Raw genomic sequence first — 23,204 nt, 5'->3', positions numbered from 1 at the left:
CATTTTAATGGGATTGTGAAACACAAGAGGTTAAGAACCTCAGTGATGTATCATAAAGACCTTGAGGGATTAGAGCCGACCTTTCAGGGCTTAACACGTGCTTTCTCATGCATATATAGTTTCTAATCTTCGCAACAGTCCCTTAAAAGAGGTGTTAGTAGTATACCTATTTTTCAGATGCGAAAACGAAGAAGCGGTTGAAAAAGGCAAGAGTTCCTACAGACGATCTAGCCCTTATTCGAGGCCGAGAACTGAGAGAGGCTCCGAGAACCCAGTTCCAGTAGGAGCTCATCGCCTCGGCCGCCTCCCACCTCGCAGGTTCGTATCCCCAGTGCAGCACACGACTGGTGGTCGCTGCAGGAATCTTGACTGAGTGAAATCCACCTCCCGTGGCGGGCGCCGAAAAGCTCCGGGGGCGCGGAGCTCCGCCCCACGCCGGGCTGGGCCCGCCCCTGCTGCGGTCGGTATTGTCAGACGGTTCCCGGCGTCCCTCGGTTTCCCTCGGTAGTTTCCGGCAAAGATCGGGAGTTTCTAACGTGCCCCTTGTAGTCTCTCGGCTGCCGTCCTCGCCACCGCCGCCCCTCTTTTCGGCTCCCTCTCCCCTACCCGCCCCCCCCCTCCCCCCCCGCGATCGGGCCCGGCTGGCGCCTCTGTCGTTACGGGCTGAGCAAGATGGCGGCCTTTGGGATCTTGAGCTACGAACACCGGCCCCTGAAGCGGCCGCGGCTGGGGCCTCCTGATGTGTACCCTCAAGATCCCAAACAGAAGGAGGTGAGTTCAGAAATTCGGGCTCCCAGGGGGCCAGGGGCCAGCAATCGGCATAGGAGGAAGCACTGATGGCTCGGGGGAGCGGGGGCGGGGCGGCTCTGTGGGAGCGCAAGTCCCGAAAGGGGGAAGAGTAAAGTGGACTGGTGTCGGAGAGTAAGACCTGGGGGAGGTGGGGGCTGGTTTCTGAGCTAGAACCGGGAGTGATGTTGGGGCCACGCTGGAGGCGCCCCCTCTACACACAGACCTCAGAAAGTTGTCTGAGGCGGCTGGGTGAACTAAGGCTGCTTGTAAACTCACAAGGGAAGAGTGCTGTTGAGCGAGCTCTGGGGATTGGGAATCTTAGTACTGTGGGGGTGAGGGTGGGGTCCAAATGAATATGAGATTATTTTTAAATAATAATGTGTTATCTACTCCCCAATCATTTTCCTATTTTTTTCCACCCTTGTTCCCTTCTCTTCTGCCCTCTTCCACCACCACCACCATCTCCCCCAAGGAAGAAAAAAGCTAAAATGTTGTTTTCCTGCCTCAGGATGAATTAACGGCCTTGAATGTAAAACAAGGTTTCAATAACCAGCCTGCTGTCTCTGGGGATGAACATGGCACTGCCAAGAATGTCAACTTTAATCCTGCCAAGGTGAGACAACCCCATCAGGCTGAAGGAAAAGGCTGGAAGAATCTGAGAGGGAGCAAAGGCCCTAGGCTGGGAAGACGTAAAGGGATGACCTAACTGGCGGTGTTTTCCTTTGTAACCTAATGCTACCACATTGGCATTTGCCCATCAAAGGCACAGCCACCTTTCTGCCCCTTCTTCCCACCCTGAGGTGTAGTTTTCTTCCCTCAGATCAGTTCCAACTTCAACAGCATCATTACAGAGAAGTTACGTTGTAACACCCTCCCTGACATTGGTCGAAGGAAGCCCCAAGTGAACCAGAAGGACAACTTCTGGCTGGTGACTGCACGATCCCAGAGTGCCATTAACACTTGGTTTACTGATCTGGCTGGTACCAAGCCACTCACACAACTAGCCAAAAAGGTGAGGTACTGTTTCCTGTTCTTCAGGCCAAAGAGGGGAACGTGAGTACCAAGTACCCTCTGATTCTCAGATTGAAGTACATGGGTGTCAGCTCACTGGGGTGAGAGAAGTCTCACTGTTTGCAATGTCCATTCAGGTCCCTATTTTCAGTAAGAAGGAAGAAGTGTTTGGGTATTTAGCCAAATACACAGTGCCTGTGATGCGGGCCGCCTGGCTCATTAAGATGACCTGTGCCTACTATGCAGCAATCTCAGAGACCAAGGTTAAGAAGAGACATATTGACCCCTTCACAGGTGAGTAACTCCTAATACCAGGGATCCTTCCACTGATCACTTCAAAGAGTGGTGGAGAAACCTTGCAATTACTCTCCTTCCTCATCTATATTCCTTGCTTCTGCTTGTATCTTGCATTCACTCAGTTAGTAAACATCAAGTGTCTTGAGTATCTACTGTATGTGTGCTGCTGCTGCTGCTGCTGCTGCTGCTAAGTCGCTTCAGTCGTGTCCGACTCTGTGCGACCCCATAGACGGCAGCCCACCAGGCTCCGCTATCCCTGGGATTCTCCAGGCAAGAACACTGGAGTGGGTACTGGGCTATAAAGATAATCACTACCTAATCCCTACACTTAGGATGCTTATAGTCTAGTAGGGATGCTAAGGCCACTGTACAAATCCCATAATTAAATATAGAAACATAATGTCAAAAATGGAGGCAGGGGCTTCCTTGGTGGCTCAGTGGTAAAGAATCCACCTGCCAGTGCAGGAGACATGGGTTCGATCCCTAATCTGGAAAGATCCCACATGCCTCGGAGCAGCTAAGTCTGTGAGCCACAACTATTGAGTCTGTGCTCTGGAGCCCATGTGCCCCAACTACTGAAGCCTGCACACCCTAGAGCCTGTGCTCTACAAGAGAAGCCACTACAACGAGAAGCCTATACTCCCCAACTAGAGACTAGCCCCACTTACCACAACTAGAGAAGCTTGTGTGCAGCAATGAAGACCCAGAGCAGCCAAAAATAAATAAATAATATTATGTAATATTAAAAAAATGGAGGCAGAAGTTTCTTTGAGAATTCCGTGAACATAAAGGTTATTTTCTTTTGGGGATACCTGGAAAGGCTTTAGGAAGGTGATATTTGTTTTTGTTTTGTTTTAATTTATTTTGTTGAAGTATAGTAGATTTATACTGTTGTATTAGTTTCTAGTGTACACCAGAGTGATTCAGTTATACATGTGTGTGTGTGTTTATCTACATTCTTTTTTGTATTCTTTCCCATTATAGCTTACTATAGAATATCGAATGTAGTTCCTTGTGCTATACAGTAGGACCTGTTGTTGAAGGTGGCATTTGACTAGAGCCTATATGGGGATGAATAGGATTTAGAAACATGGTGACTGGGAGTGGAGGTGAGGGACAGAAGGTGTTCTAAGCAGAGGGACATTGTAAAATAGCCATCTCCCCATCTTTTTTTAGAATGGACTCAGATCATCACCAAGTGCTTATGGGAGCAGCTTCAAAAGATGGCTGAATACTACCGGCCAGGGCCTGCTGGAAGTGGGGGCTGTGGCTCCACGATAGGGCCCTTGCCCCATGATGTTGAGATGGCAATCCGGCAGTGGGACTACAACGAGAAGCTGGCCATGTTCATGTTTCAGGTAGGAAGGAGAGTGTGTCGTGTTGCATAGAAATGAGCCTGACCTCATACTCTGCCAACATGGAGCAGAGTCCACCTGCCACCTTGCCCCACTGGTGGTTTTCCTCATCCTTTCATTTACTTTCTCTGCCTCATCTCTAATAGTCCCTGTTTGAAACTCATCGCCTTCCCACCCCTGGTGTCCATAGGACGGAATGCTGGACAGACATGAGTTTCTGACCTGGGTACTTGAGTGTTTTGAGAAAATCCGCCCTGGAGAGGATGAATTGCTTAAACTGCTGCTGCCTCTGCTGCTTCGAGTAAGGCCTAGGATTTGGTGGGGGGGGTCTCAGGAGGATTTGAGGAGATATAAGGCACAAGAGCTGTGTCCCTCGGAGAGAACTGGGGGGTTTGATCGTCATGTCTTCACAGTACTCTGGAGAGTTTGTTCAGTCTGCGTACCTCTCCCGCCGCCTCGCCTACTTCTGTACACGGAGACTGGCCCTGCAGCTGGATGGTGTGAGCAGTCACTCATCTCATGTGATGTCTGCTCAGTCGACAAGCACACTGCCCACCACCCCTGCTCCTCAGCCCCCAAGTAGCAGCACACCCTCTACACCCTTTAGTGACCTGCTTATGTGCCCTCAGCACCGGCCCCTAGTTTTTGGCCTCAGCTGTATCCTTCAGGTAGGTACTGGGTGGTCCCATGAAAGTATTAGTATTAAGAGGCATCTTGAGAAGAGTCAGGTGCTTGTCCTAGAAAATGGGAGTGATTCTAACTTGGGGCCAAAAGTAGGCACTGAGAATTTGCTTGGAAATTGTTGGCTTCTCATTCATGGGGTGTTAGTTCCTTTTCAGTTAATACCCATCCAGGCCTAAATAGCAGACCCAAAGCCTTTAGGAGGGTAGATGAGGAGAGGGGCTCAGAGATGGAGTGGTGCCACCCCAGGGACTCAGAATGACTTGGATCAGAAGCCAAAGGGTGGGGTCTTATAGTGGGCTTCTAGACAGGTAGCCATGGAAACCGAGTTTGACTTAGCTGTTTCTGTCTGGCAGACCATCCTGCTGTGTTGTCCTAGTGCCCTGGTTTGGCACTATTCACTGACTGATAGTCGAATCAAGACTGGCTCACCACTTGACCACCTGCCTATTGCCCCCTCCAACCTGCCCATGCCAGAGGGCAACAGTGCCTTCACTCAGCAGGTAAGTCTGACCAATAGCCTGGTACCCCCAGGGGACTGGGATGTGAGAAGTTACCCGTTCAGAAATAGTGACCTAGCGCCTGCAACTGTTCTTTTAGCCTGGAGCCCTGGCCTTTTTCTTTATGCTTTACTACATCCTTAAAGCCCTCCTTTTTGCAGGTCCGTGCAAAGTTGCGGGAGATCGAGCAACAGATCAAGGAACGAGGACAGGCCGTTGAGGTTCGCTGGTCTTTTGATAAGTGCCAGGAAGCTACTGCAGGTGGGTGCCAGAAGACAGACAATAAGAAGAATGTTTGGGGAAAGGATCAGGATGGTAAGGACATACAGATCTGAGAGTTGGTGTAGACCAGGCCTCTAGTTAAGTCCCCTTTACCACTTTTCCTCCTTAGGCTTCACCATTGGACGAGTACTCCATACTTTGGAAGTGTTGGACAGCCATAGTTTTGAACGCTCTGACTTCAGCAACTCTCTTGATTCCCTCTGTAATCGAATCTTTGGATTGGGGCCTAGCAAGGATGGGCACGAGGTAATAAGCAAGAAGGGGAAGAGAAGTGAAAAACAGAGCAAAAGCAACAGTATATATGAGGGGAAAGTGTGGTGAGGCATTGAAGCCAGAGGATGTCTGAAGAGACTACCCATCTTACTGAGCCTAGGATATTTTAAGATGGAGTCTGCTGCAGCTGCTAAGTTGCTTTAGTCGTGTCCGACTCTGTGTGGCCCCATGGACTGCAGCCTACTAGGCTCCTCTGTCCATAGGATTTTCCAGGCAAGAGTACTGGAGTGGGGTGCCATTACCTTCTCCAAAAATGGAGTCTAGTTACTAGGAAATTGGAACTTGGTTCTTTGTCCTCAACTCTACCTTACTTACCCTATCTTCCTTTGGTCTCCAGATCTCCTCAGATGATGATGCAGTGGTATCATTACTGTGTGAATGGGCTGTCAGCTGCAAGCGTTCTGGTCGGCATCGTGCGATGGTGGTAGCCAAGCTGCTGGAGAAGAGACAGGCAGAGATTGAGGCTGAGGTTAGGGGCAGCCCATGGGGCAGTGGCAGTTGGGATCGAAGCCAGATTGAGCTGGTAGTGGGACCAAAGTTGAAATTGTGAGAGTGAAGAAGTGGTAGAAAATGTACAGGGAAATTTGAGGACATAAGGCAAAAGTAGAAAGGAACGGAACCATGTCAGAGTTAAGAGAAGCGACCAAGGTGCAATTGGGAGATGGTAAAGAAAATGGGAGTCAGGGGAGGGGAGTGGAAGTAAAAACCTTGGGGATGGAAGCAGAACAGTCAGTAGTTCAAGGATTGCACATGGGCGAGTGAAGAAATAGTTGAAACCCAATCTTATAGTCTGTTCTTTCATCTTACAGCGTTGTGGAGAATCGGAAGCTGCAGATGAGAAGGGTTCCATTGCCTCTGGCTCCCTTTCTGCTCCCAGTGCTCCCATTTTCCAAGATGTCCTCTTACAGTTTCTGGATACACAGGCTCCCATGCTGAGTATGGACCTGCCACTCTCTGGTTCCCTCTGCCTAGACTCAGCCATCCTGTCATCAGAAAGCATAGTGAAGGGCCTTCTGGAATATATTTCAGTCTTGAGCTCTAAGCATAATGACTTTTGGACATAATTCTAGTCTTTGATCATCTTACAGTTCAACAGGGTCAAAAAATAAAGATAAGAATAAGAATGAGAGCATGCAGTTGACGCATTTTCACGTATAAATAGTAGAGATGCTGTATTCCTTTAGGAGATGGTGTGTGGGGCAGAAGGTGGGGTAGGATAACCAACCACACTTTGTCCCTCAATAGCTTTGGTTTTGTTGGTTTTTTTTTTTCTTTTGAGTCATTCCTATTCTTGTCTACTTCAGGTACCTAGGAGCACCATGCCTTCGGTGTATTTCTTTCTTTCTGCCTGTCTCTTTTGTGCTCCTCTAACTCATCTTTTCTCCTTCCCTCTCTCCAGCGGACCCCCGAAGTGAGAGTGAACGAGTGGAATTCTTTAACTTGGTACTGCTGTTCTGTGAACTGATTCGACATGATGTTTTCTCCCACAACATGTACACTTGCACCCTTATCTCCCGAGGGGACCTTGCCTTCGGAGCCCCTGGTCCCCGGCCTCCCTCTCCCTTTGATGACCCAGCTGATGACCCAGAGCGCAAGGAGGCTGAGGGCAGCAGCAGCAGCAAGCTGGAGGTGAGTGAGCTTTTCCTTGTCCTAGATTGTTTCTTCTTGACAGCCCCATCTTCCTGGCTCCATGAGTCCTCTGAGAATCCTTTACCAAAAAAGGAGGATAGGATTTGCTTAGTGCTTTGCAGTTTAGCAAGCACTCTCAAGTTATTTATTTTTTTTTTTTCATTTGATTCTCACAACAGACCTGTGAGGTATTGTTTTTCTTTTTTCACGGGGGCTGTGTCACACAGCTTGTGGGATCTTAGTTGCCCAACCAGGGACCACGGCAGTAAATGTGCCGAGTCTTTGCCACTGGACCACCAGGGAATTCCCCGCCACCCCCTGCCCCCCACCCCCACGAGATATCTTTATCCTCATTTTAAAGCTGAGAGAAACCAAGGCCTGCAGAGGTTAAGGGACCAGTCAAGGCTTGGATCTGGAACCAATGCTTTTCCCAGTATGGGCTCCTCTCTTCAACTCCAGTCAACCTTTTGAGATGGTGGGGAGCAGCTCCTCAGGGCTAAAGCAGCTTCACTTCTGTTCTCTACACTCAGGATCCAGGGCTCTCAGAGTCTATGGACATTGACCCTAGCTCCAGTGTGCTCTTTGAGGACATGGAAAAGCCTGATTTCTCAGTAAGTTAAGTTACATACTGGTGTGGAAGCATCCAGCTCCTGAGGTCCTTCTGTTATGCCACTTTGGGGAGTTTCTTTATGCGCCCCCTGCAATCCTTTTGTCTTCCTCTAAACGTTCTGCCCTTTCGCCTTTCTCTTAGTTGTTCTCCCCTACTATGCCCTGTGAGGGGAAGGGCAGTCCATCCCCTGAGAAACCAGATGTTGAGAAGGAGGTGAAGCCCCCACCCAAGGAGAAGCTAGAAGGAACCCTTGGGGTTCTTTATGACCAGCCACGGCATGTGCAGTATGCCACACACTTTCCCATCCCCCAGGTACCGTTTGCCAACACCTTCCGACCCTCTGTTCTGAGCCCAGGTTTCTGTCCAAGGACTTTGCCGAGGGGTTGGAGCTGTTCTTAAGGGTGTGGTATGCTGGGAAGGGTTGGAGTGCTGGGGTGCTGAGGGGCATGGAGCATGCTTTTGAGAGGAGGGAGAGTGATCCCTGCTGGAGTCTGATGGTGCTGCTGGGATGCAGGAGGAGTCATGCAGCCATGAGTGCAACCAGCGGTTGGTCGTACTGTTTGGGGTGGGAAAGCAGCGAGATGATGCCCGCCATGCCATCAAGAAAATTACCAAGGATATCCTGAAGGTTCTGAACCGCAAGGGGACAGCAGAAACTGGTGGGTTTGAGGCACCTGAAATAGATCTCCCCCAAAGAGCGCCTTAGTCAGTCTTCCCTTCCCCAGCATAGGGAACTCCCAGTCATGTCCCAATGTCCTGTCTCTTGGAGTCTCCTGAGAGCTCTAGTCCTTTTGAAACTTCCCCCCTCATTCCCCCCCTCTGCAGACCAGCTTGCTCCTATTGTGCCTCTGAATCCTGGAGACCTGACATTCTTAGGTACCTCACAGTAAGCCCCATACTACCCGCCCTCCCTCTCCCTTCCCTCCCTCAACCTAGCACTTCCCTGTACGTACTCCTCTAAGGTCCACATAGTCTGTGGTCCTCCAAACCTTTGCTTCACTGTTCCCTTCCCTTCATCCCTCCCCCACCCCTTCCTTGACCCTCCCTTCCCATCTTCCCTCTTCCTTCCTTCCCTTCCTCCCTCCCTCCCTTCCTTCCCCTTTCCCTCCCCACCATAGCCTTCTCTCCATACCCCCCCACCCCCAGTTGCCTGGTTATCTTCCCTGTCCTGACTGGTCCCTTTCAACTGTCCCCTCAGGTGGGGAGGATGGACAGAAGCGGCGACGAAACCGACCTGAAGCTTTTCCCACTGCCGAGGATATCTTTGCTAAGTTCCAGCACCTTTCACATTATGACCAACACCAGGTCACGGCTCAGGTGTGGGCCTAAGTCCAGCCCCCTTCCCACATTCTGGTCTCCTTGTCCTGTTTTCCTTCTCTCCTTATCTTTTTTTCCCCCAGGCAGGCTAAGCCTCCTGTTCTCACCCCTTTTCCCCATCATCCTTTCCTGCTGCCCTGGTTCTTCTCACCTCTCTCCACTCCCATCTCACTCCCACTGCCCTTATTAGGTCTCCCGGAATGTTCTGGAGCAGATCACGAGCTTTGCCCTTGGCATGTCATACCACTTGCCTCTGGTGCAGCATGTGCAGTTTATCTTCGACCTCATGGAATATTCACTCAGCATCAGTGGCCTCATCGACTTTGCCATTCAGGTGGGGGAGTTGGGGAGATGAAGGAGAGGGCGTTTGTGCAGTACAGGGTCACAAGGACAAGAGCAGAGGCTCAAGCCAGTGTCCCATGTTATTTGGAGGGACCAAAAGGCTAGTGTCAGGGGAGTGGCCCGTGAGCTAAGCCAGCAGGAATAGAGACTCAAGTGCTCCCTGGGGAGGCCTGAGAGATGGATTAGAGCACTGGGCACAGACTGTCCTTCCACTGTGGATTTCATAGGATTGTATCCTGGACACTGGGTAGATCATTGATGTGGCTTGTTGTTAATAGAATAAAGGGCAGTGGAATATGCCACTGGAGCCCTTCCAGGCTGAGGCATCTCTAGCAGGAAAGGGCTCCAGTTTTCTCACAGGAAAAGAAATGATGTATAACATTTGAGGCCTCTTCTTGTTTCTCAACCCCCACTCACTCTGCTAGCTGCTGAATGAACTGAGTGTAGTCGAGGCCGAACTGCTTCTCAAATCCTCAGATCTGGTGGGCAGCTACACCACCAGCCTGTGCCTGTGCATCGTGGCTGTCCTGCGCCACTATCACGCCTGCCTCATCCTCAACCAGGACCAGATGGCACAGGTCTTTGAGGGGTAAGTGGAGCTTCAGAATAACCAAAACCCACGGGGCCCTGGTGAAGGCCGTTGGAAATGACTTGCAGAGAACACATAAGGCTCTTGCAATGCAGAATTGCATGCCTTCCTGGTAGGGAGGGGACAGAACATTGCGGAGGGACAGGAATCTTGGCGCCCAGACCCGCCATTGCTCCAGGTGCGACCTTGTCCTTTCTTGACAGGCTGTGTGGCGTAGTTAAGCATGGGATGAACCGATCCGATGGTTCCTCTGCAGAACGCTGTATCCTTGCATATCTCTATGATCTGTACACCTCCTGTAGCCATTTAAAGAGCAAATTTGGGGAACTCTTCAGGTAAGAGAGGTAGAAGGTAAGGGGTAGAGAGTGGGACCTCATCCCATCTCCTCGCTATCGCCCAACTCAGGAGCAGAGCACAGCCTACCACCCTGCTGTGTCTGCAGGGTCATTTGGGGACAGTGTCCTCTAAGTGTTCTTGGTCCCCAGAGTGGGCCTCCTTCCTCATCAGCCTTGCTTCCAGCCCATGCCTGCAGGGCCCACGCTCCTCCTCCCCGCCTCCTGGGGCCCCTGTGCCTTATCCTCACTGGGTTTCTTTCCAGCCCAGTTGGTCTGCTTTGTCCCATTTCCCCTCTTCTTGCCTTAAGGCCCTTGGTCCCTCATTTTCTCCTTTTTGTTCTTTTCTCCTCTTTCCTGACCATCCCTCTGGCTCACTAGCACTTCCTCAATACTGCTCTCTCCTCTCCCCTACCCCTACAGCGACTTCTGCTCCAAGGTAAAGAATACCATCTACTGCAACGTGGAGCCGTCAGAGTCCAACATGCGCTGGGCACCCGAGTTCATGATCGACACTTTAGAGAACCCCGCCGCTCACACCTTCACCTACACAGGGCTAGGCAAGAGTCTTAGTGAGAACCCTGCTAACCGCTACAGCTTTGTCTGCAATGCCCTTATGCACGTCTGTGTGGGGCACCATGATTCGGATAGGTATGGGGCGTACTGAGTGAGGCATGGGCACCACGCTCCCGCCTGATGTTGGGAGGGATGACTTGCCCGGGAGGTACCACAACCTTGGTTATAGCCGGGGTGGCGATGAAAAGTTAATGAGTCTGAGGTTTTGCCAGAACAAGGTTTTTGCTGAGGGCATTTGTACTTTTCCCCAGGGTGAATGACATCGCCATCCTGTGTGCAGAGCTGACCGGCTATTGCAAGTCACTGAGTGCAGAGTGGCTGGGAGTGCTTAAGGCCTTGTGCTGCTCCTCTAACAATGGCACTTGTGGTTTCAACGACCTCCTCTGCAATGTAGATGTGAGACTGGGGGTGGGGGCGCACCGGGCAGTCCCCAGGGCAGGAGTCTGCTCCCAGGGACTGTGAGAGTGGAGGGACAGCTTTATGCAGAATGGAGGCCCAGCACTCAGAGTAGGAGAACTCTTTCCACACTGAGTCCTGGTGTGTGTCTGCTTTTTTCCTCCAGGTCAGTGACCTGTCTTTTCACGACTCCCTGGCCACTTTTGTTGCCATCCTCATCGCTCGGCAGTGTTTGCTCCTGGAGGATCTGATTCGCTGTGCGGCCATCCCTTCACTCCTTAATGCTGGTAAACTACCAATTTGTGACCCTTAGAAAGTCTAAACCCCCAATGTCAATACACACTCAATGGCCATGCTCTCCTTGTTCACTGTGGGCCTCCTGGTGGCACCAGAAGCCAGTTCTGTTGTGTGCCTCAGGCTGGGAGGGGCCTCTTTCTGACCCTGCACCTGTATCCCCAGTCTTTCCTGTTCCTGACCCTTCCAGGTTCTCCCCTCTGCACTATAGAACAGTTGGCTCCCTCACCTCTTCTCCAATGTGTTATCTCCTTTTGCCTGACCTCAGCCACCGTTTTAGTGCCTCAGCACCCACAAACCCACATATAGCCCACCTTCATCCTTTCCCCACCTCTGTGTCTTCTCTGTAGCTTGCAGTGAACAGGACTCTGAGCCAGGGGCCCGGCTTACCTGCCGCATCCTCCTCCACCTTTTCAAGACACCTCAACTCAATCCTTGCCAATCGGATGGAAGTAAGTGACTCCATCCAAGCCAGGCTGCCAAGGATAGTGTGGCTACCCTACCCCCACTGTTTCTACTTTGGCTTCCCCCTGACTTCAGCTCTCTCCACCAGACAAGCCTACTGTAGGAATCCGCTCCTCCTGTGACCGCCACCTGCTGGCTGCCTCCCAGAACCGCATCGTGGATGGAGCTGTGTTTGCTGTTCTCAAGGCTGTGTTTGTACTTGGTATGGGGGTAGAAAGAGTGGTGCCAAAAGTGTGTATAGGGTGGAGCGCCAGCTAAACTACAAAGGACAGTCTTTCTCCCTCCTAAAGGTGGTCTGTCTGACCTTTCTGGAGGATAGGAAGGAGGGAAGTATGTTTCTGTCCCATAGGGCAGGATTTGGGGAGTGCTGCTTCTGTGGCTCTGGGGCAGGTCTCCACACAGCATTGGGATCTCACTTTGCACTCCATATCTCCCACCCGTGAACCGCAGGGGATGCGGAACTGAAGGGTTCGGGCTTCACTGTGACAGGAGGAACAGAAGAACTTCCAGAGGAGGAGGGAGGAGGTGGCAGTGGCAGTCGGAGGCAGGGTGGCCGCAACATCTCTGTGGAGACAGCCAGTCTGGATGTCTATGCCAAGTACGTGCTACGCAGCATCTGCCAGCAGGTCAGTCTCACCTTCTCCCGCAGACCTCTTAAATGCTGCTATATAATATAGTCTCGTTTCCTGTCATGATCACACCACCTCCCCGCCATACATTTTGTCCCTCACCAACCTCTGGTCCATCCCCCTTATTCCTAAGCCCCTCAGTGGTTGGCCCAGTCCCCTGATTCTTGGCTTCCTCAGGAATGGGTAGGAGAACGTTGCCTTAAATCGTTGTGTGAGGACAGCAATGACCTGCAAGACCCAGTGTTGAGCAGTGCCCAGGCCCAGCGCCTCATGCAGCTTATCTGCTACCCACATCGGCTGCTGGACAACGAGGATGGGGAAAACCCGCAGCGGCAACGCATTAAGCGTATTCTCCAGGTAGGCCAAGGTGACGGGGGTCTTGGAGAAAGTGGTGGGGCCTGAACCTGGGGTGAAATGATGGGAACTTTGAGAGAAAAAGAGAGGGAGAATTAAGTAGGAAGATGAATGAGGATATGGACAAAAGGTGGTGAGAGAAACAGCTCCAGCATGGGTTTTGAAGTCAAGCCAATATGGTCTAGACTCAAGAGTGAACCATTGGGTGAGGGCACACAAGTGGCTGGAGTAGGGCTTTGGCTTATCAGTGGGAGACAGAGCATCTGGGAGGTCTAGGTTTTGGTCTTATGTGTCTAGCATGTCGGTTGTAGCTCAGTGATGAGTAGTAATGCTGTTGGAAAGCTACTGCTTATTGAATGGCTGCTTCATGCTGGGTACCATGCTCAGTACTCTATGTAGATTTCCTCAGTTAGTCTTGACAACCCTGTGAAGTAGGTATGAATATCCCTGTTTTAGCATCAATGAAACTGAGGCTTGAAGAGGTTAAGTAACTTGACCGAGGTTCAGTAACTCACGAAGCTGGTAAGTTTAGAGTCAGTATAGGAGCCCAGGTCTGCCTGCACCCTTCCTGCCTCACCACACTGCTGCAGACATTCATGTGACTGGGGGGTGGAAAAATAAAGCTGTTGAGGAAAACCTAAAGGAATGAGGCCTCTTCAGCTGACAGAAGATAATGCCTCAGAGAGATTAACTAAGACTAGCCCTCGGGTCTGTAAAGGACTTTGAAAACAGGAGTGGCGAGCTTCAACTTCAACATCAAAGATTTAAGTTAAGCGTTAAGCAGAACTTCCTGATGCAGAGGAATGTGAGGCTCTGGAGCAGGAAACTGGGGAAGATGTGAAATTTTTTCAAAACAACTTTTGAAATAGGATAGTTTTTTTTCAGCCATTTTGGATTATTTAAGTGTGATCTTTCCTAAAGAGGGGAAGTCGAGGGCCCTTTCAGACCTCCAGGCATATGTGATTCAAGGTTGTGAGAGATCAGGGGCTGGCATCAGGGTACTAAGTGGCTGGGATGAAACAGTGATGACTAGCTTGCTGATGGGGTCTCTGTCACAGAACTTGGACCAGTGGACCATGCGCCAGTCTTCGTTGGAACTGCAGCTCATGATCAAGCAGACCCCTAACAATGTGAGTGGTTCCCAGACCCTCTCTCATGCTCACTTCCAACAATATGTGTCAGGGAAGGGGGCTGCCATAGAAGAGCCTAGGTTCTATCTTTGGGTTCTGGAGATAAGAGAGGATGGGAAGATGGCGGATGTGTGGAACTGATGATAAGGGACATGGGTTGAGAGTGTTGGGGCTCTGAGCTGTGGGGAAGGTTCACAGCTGTGGTAGTAGAGGCTGTTTCTGTGGCCACAGCTGTAAGGGGGTATGTAAAGGAGAAGACAGTGGGGCACTGGAGAAGTACTGCAAGGTGGTGGAGGGCATGATGCCCAACAGAGTTGTGTTCCTACCCTCCCATCAGCCTCCACAGGTGCCTTCCTCTGTCTTCATCTCCTATCTCTCCTACTATCTCTTTGCCTTTGCCACCAGCTAACCTATTTACCTCCCCTGTGCCTTTCATCCTCCTTAGGAGATGAACTCCCTCTTAGAGAACATCGCCAAGGCCACAATCGAGGTTTTCCAACAGTCTGCAGAGACAGGGTCATCTTCTGGAAATGCTGCAAGCAACATGCCCAGCAGCAGCAAGACCAAGCCTGTGCTCAGGTTGAATAGAAATGTGTTAGGACCCATCCCCTTTTGAGTTTTCTCTTCCAGTAGTGCAAATGATTTCAGCTGCCCAGAGGTGTCAGGCATGTCCATCTAGAAAAGAGAGGAGGGATTGTTCCAGCCTTGCCTGGCTCCTCTGTAACCCTGCGCGTGCCATCTCTCCAGCTCCCTAGAACGCTCGGGTGTATGGCTGGTGGCTCCTCTCATTGCCAAACTGCCCACCTCAGTCCAGGGGCATGTGTTAAAGGCTGCTGGGGAAGAATTGGAGAACGGCCAGCACCTGGACTCCTCTTCCCGCAAAGAACGTGATCGACAAAAGCAAAAGAGGTAAAGTGGCTGTTGTGGGGCTGGGATTGCAGAGTGGAATGGAGAGGAGGCCCAGGGAGGAAGAGAAGTTGGGTCAAAGAGGTGAGGGTCAAAATCAGAAAAAGGTACAATTGGAGGAGAAGAAAGATGGTCAAACAAGAGGCTACATGTTAAAAGAGTAGAGTCGGGGGCTTGGAGGAATGAGGTTGGAAGTCGCCTGACCTGGTTCTGCTCTTTTTCTTCTCCCGTCTCTAGCATGTCTCTGTTGAGCCAGCAGCCCTTCTTATCCCTGGTGCTGACATGTCTGAAGGGGCAGGATGAGCAGCGTGAGGGACTCCTTACCTCGCTCTACAGCCAGGTCCACCAGGTATGGGTCTTTGGGCCTGGAGCTAGGCAGGAGGGCGGAGGAGGATGCAGCCAAGAGGCTACTTATGTACTCTTAATCTTCAGTATTTTTTGACAAGAACACCCTGGGTGCTTTGGCATGGACACGATGAAATCCGAGCTGTGTGTTGTACTTGTTTCTGTCTTAGATTGTGACTAATTGGAGAGATGACCAGTATTTAGACGATTGCAAACCAAAGCAGCTAATGCATGAGGCACTCAAACTGCGGCTCAACCTGGTGAGAGAGGGAGCCGGGAAGAAGGAGGAAAGGGGTGGAGCTAGGACCACAGACAAAGAAGCCCCAGCCTGGGGAGGCGAGGATGCAGATGAGGGCCCAGGTTCGCCTGGATCTTCACGTATTAACCCATCTCTCCTGAAGGACGTGGGACCTGGAAGTGGTTAAGGAGACTGTATCCTTGCAGGGACCCTGCCTCAGTATTGTAGATTTTTTCTGGGCCCGAGAAGCCCTAGACACCTATTGTGGAGTGTTCAATGAGATCCTGGACATCCTTTGGTCTAACTTCATCATTACATAAGTAAGGAAACCAAGGCCCAGAGAGGTCGAGAATTAAGTCGTTGGCCTGAGATCATGTAGCCCAGGTTCTAATCTGAGCTTCCAAAGGCTGGCCTCCGCCCCTGAGCCATCTGACTGACTTGATGTGGCCCTGGCAGGTGGGGGGCATGTTTGACACAGTGCAGCGCAGCACCCAGCAGACCACGGAGTGGGCTGTGCTCCTCCTGGAGATCATCATCAGCGGCACTGTCGACATGCAGTCCAACAAGTAAAGCATCCCCCTCCCCTCCTTCCACTTTCGCCCCCAAGAGGAGCCCCTCCCCCAAACCAGGTGCATGACCCTGGAAGTAGATGTGGCTGACACTTTGGGCTCTGAGGTCCAGGGTCTGGGGTTTCTCACACGGTTTGGGTGCCTGCTCCCTGCTCATGTCCAAGCCGGCCATCTCTGTCTGAAACTCTTTCTCCTCTGGTTTTCTCCCTGGCTTCCTGCTATAGCGAGCTCTTCACCACTGTCCTGGACATGCTAAGCGTGCTCATCAATGGGACCCTAGCTGCAGACATGTCCAGCATCTCCCAGGGCAGCATGGAGGAAAACAAACGTGCCTACATGAACCTGGTGAAGAAGCTGCGGGTGAGCAGAGGGAGCAAGGCCTAGAGGCCTCCCCCCTCTTCCTTGAGGGAGTCCAGCCTCAGTGACATCATCCTGCCCCTCTACCCTTCCCTCACACATCTGTGTCTTCTTTGTTACTTGTTTAGTGAGGATTTACTGAGGGTTTTCTTCGGGCCAGCTTCTGTGCTGGCCCCTGAGAGGTCCCATTCCTTGTTTCCTGTGTCCTGAAACTCTTGTCCCGTCTTCTTGTGCCTGCAGAAAGAGTTGGCGGAACGCCAGTCGGATAGTCTGGAAAAAGTTTACCAGCTGCTGCCACTGCCCAAGCCGACTCGAGATGTGATCACGTGTGAGCCGCAGGGCTCCCTTATTGACACCAAGGGGAACAAGATTGCTGGCTTCGACTCCATCTTCAAGAAGGAGGCACGTTCCATTATCTTCCCACTCCCTGCTTCCTGCCTCCCACCTTTGTTCCCCTTTGGGCCAGAGCCTCCCCTGCTTTAACCTTATAGCTGCAACAAGTTCATTGGGCTTCATGAGGAAGCAAGAACCATCCCTGGGGTGTGAGATAATCACTTAATTTCCTCAAGTATCTTCTCCCTGTCTTGGGAATCTCATTCTCTTTCCTTGGTCTCTCCTTTTACCCCTCCCCACTACCCATCATCCCCATCACCTTTGTACCTGCCACCCATTTCTCAGCACCCCAGCCTCTTTCCTCTGCCCCACCCACAGCCCATCCTGCTCCAGCCCAGCCTGCACCCCACCTATCTGCCTGGCTGATGGCCCACATCTCTTTAATCCCTGCATCTCTTTCCTCCCATCCACCTATCTCAGCATGATTTTCTCTGTCCCCTCTTTCTGTGAGTTGCAGTATTTATTGAGTAATCATAATCATTGTGTGTAGTAGAGGGAGAGGAGAATAAGGATGTAGGGTTCCAAATCGGAAGCCCAATCCTTTCCTATAGGTGTTCTCTTCATTGTTTTCCTGCTTATTTGTCTCTATCTTTCTGTATCTCTCTCTCTCGGCCTGTCTCTCTCTTCCTGTTTTTCTCTCTCTCCCTTTCTCTGTCTGTCTCTCTGGCTCCCTTCAGTCTCTCACTGCCTTTTCTTTCTCTGCCTTCCTGTTTCTATATCTGTCTTCCTCTGACTGTCAGTGTCTGTCTCTGTCTCCCTCTGCTCCCTACCGTCCCCTCTTCATTCTCCCTCCCCTGTGTGTATATCCGTGTCTGTCTTCCTCTCACCATCTTCCCTGAATCTACCCATGAACTTTTTTTTCTTTTGTTGCCAACAGATACTTTTCCCTCTCCTGCAAGCCTTCAAGGTCTGTGTTGTATTTTCCAAGTTTCAGCAGCTCACTATTTCTCATTTTCTGGAGCAGGGTCTTCAGGTTTCCACCAAACAAAAGATCTCTCCCTGGGATCTTTTTGAGGGCTTGAAGCCATCAGCGCCACTGTCTTGGGGCTGGTTTGGAACAGTCCGGGTGGACCGGCGCGTGGCCCGTGGAGAGGAGCAGCAGCGGCTGCTGCTGTACCACACACACCTGAGGCCCCGGCCCCGCGCCTACTACCTGGAGCCACTGCCACTGCCTCCAGAAGATGAGGAACCCCCTGCCCCCACCCTGCTAGAGCCTGAAAAAAAGGCTCCAGAGCCCCCCAAAACTGACAAACCTGGAGCTGCTCCACCCAGCACTGAGGAACGCAAGAAGAAGTCCACCAAGGGCAAGAAGCGCAGCCAGCCTGCCGCCAAGACGGAAGTGAGCACTGCTGCTGCCGTCCCTGTGCATGCCGTCCCTGTGCATGCCGTCCCTGTGCACGTCTTTCCCAGCCCCACTCTCTTCCTGATCCTGGTTGTGGGAGGGCTAGGGGCATTTGAGGAAGGAGTACTTTTAGAATTAAAACAATGAGCCACATAGCTCCACCTCCTGTTCTGCCCTCCTTTCCCACTTGACCCCAGCCCTCTCACCTTCCTCCCCTGCCGTTCACACAGGACTATGGAATGGGCCCAGGCCGAAGTGGCCCCTACGGAGTGACAGTGCCTCCAGACCTCCTGCACCATGCCAACCCTAGCTCCATCTCCCACCTTAGCTACAGGCAGAGCTCCATAGGCCTCTACACCCAGAACCAGCCACTGCCAGCAGGTGGGTACCAGCCACTGGGTGCGAGGGACTGACCCGAATATTCCTCCCATCTGAAGGGCGATGCCACTTCTCCCAGGAGCTATAGATGCGCAGGGTGCTGAGCAGGGGATGGAGGGACAAAGAGCCTAAAGAGGTCAGTTGGCTTCCCTTTCCAGGTGGCCCCCGTGTGGATCCATACCGCCCTGTGCGGTTACCGATGCAGAAGCTGCCTACCCGCCCACCTTACCCTGGAGTGCTGCCCACGACCATGACTGGTGTCATGGGACTGGAACCTGCCTCCTACAAGACGTCTGTGTACCGACAGCAGCAGCCTGCAGTGCCCCAAGGACAGCGCCTTCGCCAACAGCTCCAGGCAAAGATAGTGAGAGGGGCCGTAGGGAGGGCCGTCAGGGAGAGGGGCTTTTGAAGGTCACAGGAATTTGGGGTCTTCACAAGAACATGGAGAGTGGGAGATGCAAGAAACGAGGCACCAGAAAGCATTTCCAGAGTTTGAGTTTGTTTCCTTTTTCCCTCTAACAGAGTCAAGGGATGTTGGGACAGTCATCTGTCCATCAGATGACTCCCAGTTCTTCGTACGGTTTGCAGACCTCCCAGGTAAGGGTGCAAGGTGGGGAGACTTGGGGCTCTCCAGGCACGCTGGTCTGCACACCCCTGGCTCTGACACCCTCTCTCCTCCTCCCCTCCAGGGCTATACTCCTTATGTTTCTCATGTGGGATTGCAGCAACACACAGGCCCTGCAGGTACCATGGTGCCCCCCAGCTACTCCAGCCAGCCTTACCAGAGCACCCACCCTTCTACCAATCCTACTCTTGTAGATCCTACTCGCCACCTGCAGCAGCGGCCCAGTGGCTATGTGCACCAGCAGGCCCCAACCTACGGACATGGGCTGACCTCCACTCAAAGGTACCCAAGTGAGCCAGGCATGGCGGAGACACTGAGGCTTTCAATTTGGGGACACCTGGGCCTGGATGTGGTGAGACTAGTCAGAACTTTTGGAGGCATCAAGAGCACATACCTGGCCTGTCAACACAAAATGCCAGAGCTGGAAGGGGCACTGGTGGCCAGTACTCTCATGCCTGCTTCCCAAAGTTTCTTTGAGAACCAAAGAGGATAAATCACTTATATGCTTGTAAGAAGGAAAGACCTGGAGTTCATAGATGCAGTGTGTGGGAAGGAGTCATCTAGCTACCATTAGAGCAGTTTAGTGCTGGAATGGACCAGTGAACACATCCTTCCACCTTAGTGACTGTCAGTTAGGCCTTACTAAAGACATTGTAATCATGTCTTGAGGTTCTGCAGCTTAGGGTTGAGAACACTGTGGGGGTGGACCGGAAGAAAAGTCCCTTACTTAGAGGTACTGATTAAGTGCCCACTGTGTGGCCAGCACTATGCTAGGACCAGGTGGGGTGAGGAAAACTATTGGAAAAAAATCCAAAGTCCTTCACCACACAGAATTTTTACTCTAGCTGGGAAGAAGAGACTTATTCAGAAGAGTACTTAGAGAACATGGTAATGAAAGATACAATCAGCTGTGCAGTTGGGTGCTGTCAAATAAAATGGGAATTCAGGAAAAGTGGGGGATGATATCATTGTGGGCCTGAATCATCAGAGAAAGTTTCATGAAGGAGGTCAGACTTGAGTTGGCCTTTGAAGGATAGCTGTGATTTGGATTTGTGTGGAGGAGGAAAAGGAGGGAGATCCCAGGTAGAGGACATAGCATTAACAAAGACATGTAGGGTGGCTGGGAGGACAGGCAGGAGAAGAGCTTGGCTGGAATTTAAGATTCATGACAGGGAAGGAGTAGGGATAGGCTGGGAGTGGACAGGTTGAGAGAGAGCTTGGAATGCTTGGCATGGGGTTGAGACACAATCCGAAAGCGCTCTTGGTCAGGAAAATGATGTGATGATTTGGGCATGTTGAGAAATTAACATGGGTCTTGTGGAGAGGATGGGCTTCCCTTATAGCTCAGTTGGTGAAGAATCTGCCTGCCAATGCAGGAGACCTGGGTTTGATTCCTGGGTTGGGAAGATCCCCTGGAGAAGGAAATGGCAACCCACTCCGGTATTCCTGCCTAGAGAATCCCATGGACAGAAGAGCCTGGCAGGCTACTGTCCATGGGGTCACAAGAGCCGGACATGACTTAGCGACTAAACCACCACCACGTGGAGAGGATGCAAAGGGAAGGTGACAGAAGACTTGAGACAAGGACCCAGCCAGTAGCCTGTTGAGGTGAAGTACCAATTGGGGTCAGGAAAGTGTAAGGAGCAATAGAACTCAGCAGTCTTCAAGACCCTGACAATAGTAATAAGCTGAACAACCTTAGTGAGTATTTATAGAATAGCTAGCCTATGCTCAGGCTGTGTTTCATTTTCATAAGAGAAAAACAGCTACAACAGAATTGAAAAATCCCTAACCATGAAGGTTAGGAGACACTAAAGTAGGGGGTTGTCTTTGCTTCTCATTCCCCAACTTAGTAATCTGTCACAAGCCAAAAAGGCTCTTCTGGTTGGTGACAGAAGTGAATGAAATGGCCTGTTGGTATTTCTTTTGGGTCAGAGACCTGGGGCTCATCTGCCCCTCTCCCCCCACAGCCCATGCCTTGATCTCTGCCTCTCCTTGTCTTTGTAGGTTTTCCCACCAGACACTGCAGCAAACACCCATGATAGGCACCATGACCCCACTGGGCCCCCAGGGTGTCCAGGCCGGCATCCGGTCGGCTTCCATCCTGCCTGAGCAGCAGCAGCAGCAGCAGCAGCAGCAGCAGCAGCAACAGCAGCAACAGCAGCAGCAGCAGCAGCAGCAGCAGCAGCAACAGTACCATATCCGGCAGCAGCAGCAGCAGCAGCAGATCCTGCGGGTAAGGCCCTGGGATTTCATCTGGGACCTGGGAGACCTAGGAGGAGGAGGAGGGGAAGAGAGCAAGGAGAGGCACAGGCTCTTCTGGGTGGTTCTCCTATTATATAGAGTGAAGTAAGTCAGAAAGAGAAAAACAAATGTCATATATTAATGTGTATATGTGGAATCTAGAAAGATGATACTGATGAACACCTTTTTTCAGGGCAGCAGTAGAGATGCAGACATGGAGAACAAACTTGTGGACACAAGCAGAGGGATTGAGAGGATGGGATGAATTGAGAGAGTAGCACTGAAAAACATACATTACCACATGTAAAATTAGAGCCAGTGGAAATTTGCTGTATGACTCATGGAGCTCAAACCTGGTGCTCTGTGACAACCTAGAGGGGTGGGAAGGGGGTGGAAGGGAAGTTCAAGAGGGAGGGGACATATGTACACCTGTGGCTAATTCATGTTGATGTATGGCAGAAATCAAACAAATATTATAAAGCAATTATCCTTCAATTAAATAGATTTAAAAAAAGACAAAAAGATAGAATGAGGCAGTGCAAGTACCTTAAGTACCCGCAGGGGAGCTGGCATGTAGTGGGGCCTTGAGAAGTTAGTTCCTTCCCTCCCCACTTTTCCAGGGGTCCCGGTTGGAGAGAGTTGGGGGTCATCTGCTGGGCACTCCAGATGAGATTTTCTCTGCAGCTCCCTGAGCAGGGAAGGCAGCAGACCCAGAGTTCCCTGTGCTTCCTCTGCTCTCCCTGTCCCTCCACCACTGAGGTTCAGCCCCTTGCTCTCCTTACATGGATCTCTTCTGTCTTCATGGCAGCAGCAGCAACAGCAGCAGCAGCAGCAACAGCAGCAACAGCAGCAGCAGCAGCAACAGCAGCAGCAACAAGCACACCAGCAGCAGCAGCAGCAGGCGGCTCCTCCTCAGCCCCAGCCCCAGTCCCAGCCCCAGGTAGCTGCTGGACTCCAGCCCCTGCCCCCCCCCCCCGCCCCCACTGGGGCGGCAGCATGTGCAGCTAGGGAGAGGCAGGAGGCAAGCCCAGGCCCTCTACAGATGGGTGGGGACGTGAGGATGAGAAGGATGGGGAACATTCAAGTTCCACCTTCCATGTCCTGTTTTCACCTCAGTTCCAGCGCCAGGGGCTTCAGCAGACACAGCAACAACAACAGACAGCAGCTTTGGTCCGGCAGCTCCAACAACAGCTCTCTAGTAAGCCTGCCTTCCTGCCCAAGGAGTGCCTCCGCAGAATAACTGGTGGGGGGGGTGGTGGAGGGGGAGGGGGGGAGGGTAGAGGTAAAAGTGGCTGAGGTGATTGCTTCAAGCCCAGCTTGTAGGGGGAAGCATTGCCTTCTACCCCTTTCCTTTGGTGCCTGAGTGGCTCTCCTCATGCAGACCCTCGCCCCTGCTCAGCTGCCCATCCCTGATAGTCTCTGGTTTTTCACAGACACCCAGCCACAGCCCAGTACCAACATATTTGGACGCTACTGAGCCACCTGGAGGAACTGCTTGTACACTGGATGTGGCCCCACCATTTCCTCTTAATTCCCAGTCCTCTTCCTGGGCTAGCACCAGTAGTGGTTGGGGCTCTTCCCTTAGGCTCCATTTTTAATGAGTTTTTAGTATTTTTGTTAATGTGAGGCATTGAGCTGTTGGGTTTTGTATATTATTTATATAGAGACCCCAGAGCTGTTGCACCCAATACACAGAGCTTCTTTGCAAAGAAAGTGTGTGAATCTGCGTGTCCGGGAAGGGCGGGCTCTTGGAAGGGTGTCGGGGCTGGACCAGCAAGTGGACACCTTCATTCTCTTCAGATCATCTCTCCTGTTCACCTTCCACCCCCTACATTTCTGAATTCTAATTGGGTTGCTACCATCTCTTCCTTTCTATAACCTGGCAATACGTTAAGACTTAGAGCCTTAGTCTCTCAATAAGGGCAGCTCATCTTCTCATCTAGATGGTGTGGCTTC

At 51.6% G+C, this 23,204-nt stretch overlaps 1 protein-coding gene across 8 annotated transcripts; it reads left to right on the top strand.

The window, feature by feature from the left end:
• Positions 1 to 640: 640 nt before the first annotated feature.
• On the top strand, positions 641 to 22,961 carry MED12 (mediator complex subunit 12). Of its 8 annotated transcripts, none has more exons than XM_055563791.1 (46): positions 641 to 771; positions 1,298 to 1,402; positions 1,610 to 1,801; positions 1,938 to 2,094; positions 3,274 to 3,455; positions 3,643 to 3,753; positions 3,866 to 4,120; positions 4,490 to 4,636; positions 4,795 to 4,894; positions 5,025 to 5,161; positions 5,526 to 5,657; positions 5,998 to 6,124; positions 6,588 to 6,817; positions 7,348 to 7,428; positions 7,569 to 7,739; positions 7,942 to 8,086; positions 8,253 to 8,303; positions 8,626 to 8,744; positions 8,935 to 9,078; positions 9,512 to 9,675; positions 9,879 to 10,010; positions 10,431 to 10,658; positions 10,835 to 10,979; positions 11,146 to 11,266; positions 11,624 to 11,725; positions 11,827 to 11,940; positions 12,189 to 12,364; positions 12,545 to 12,724; positions 13,780 to 13,851; positions 14,297 to 14,430; positions 14,599 to 14,760; positions 14,995 to 15,106; positions 15,273 to 15,362; positions 15,797 to 15,906; positions 16,134 to 16,269; positions 16,507 to 16,668; positions 17,624 to 17,998; positions 18,232 to 18,382; positions 18,538 to 18,743; positions 18,902 to 18,976; positions 19,069 to 19,123; positions 19,199 to 19,286; positions 21,012 to 21,240; positions 22,057 to 22,188; positions 22,365 to 22,446; positions 22,682 to 22,961. In XM_055563791.1, exons 1-46 carry the CDS (start codon positions 673 to 675, stop codon positions 22,723 to 22,725), a joined length of 6,462 nt encoding a protein of 2,153 aa, XP_055419766.1. In that variant the 5' UTR covers positions 641 to 672; the 3' UTR covers positions 22,726 to 22,961. The 8 variants fall into 8 exon arrangements, with proteins under 8 accessions (XP_055419766.1, XP_055419763.1, XP_055419765.1 ...); XM_055563788.1 differs by having other exon boundaries at positions 17,537 to 17,998; XM_055563790.1 differs by having other exon boundaries at positions 18,538 to 18,734; positions 19,069 to 19,286.
• The last annotated feature ends 243 nt before the right edge of the window (positions 22,962 to 23,204 follow it).

The sequence above is a fragment of the Bubalus kerabau genome, chromosome X, assembly GCF_029407905.1.
Source record: "Bubalus kerabau isolate K-KA32 ecotype Philippines breed swamp buffalo chromosome X, PCC_UOA_SB_1v2, whole genome shotgun sequence".
NCBI classification, from domain to species: Eukaryota; Metazoa; Chordata; class Mammalia; order Artiodactyla; family Bovidae; genus Bubalus; species Bubalus kerabau.
This window is presented reverse-complemented; position numbering and strand designations above follow the sequence as displayed.

Bases quoted from the DNA above. Each gene is read 5' to 3' on its own strand.
- MED12 (XM_055563785.1), top strand. From the start codon at position 673: ATGGCGGCCTTTGGGATCTTGAGCTACGAACACCGGCCCCTGAAGCGG. The intron at 7,740-7,941 runs GTACCGTTTGCC...GCTGGGATGCAG, and splicing joins CACACTTTCCCATCCCCCAG to GAGGAGTCATGCAGCCATGA. The intron at 22,189-22,364 runs GTAGCTGCTGGA...TTTTCACCTCAG, and splicing joins AGCCCCAGTCCCAGCCCCAG to TTCCAGCGCCAGGGGCTTCA.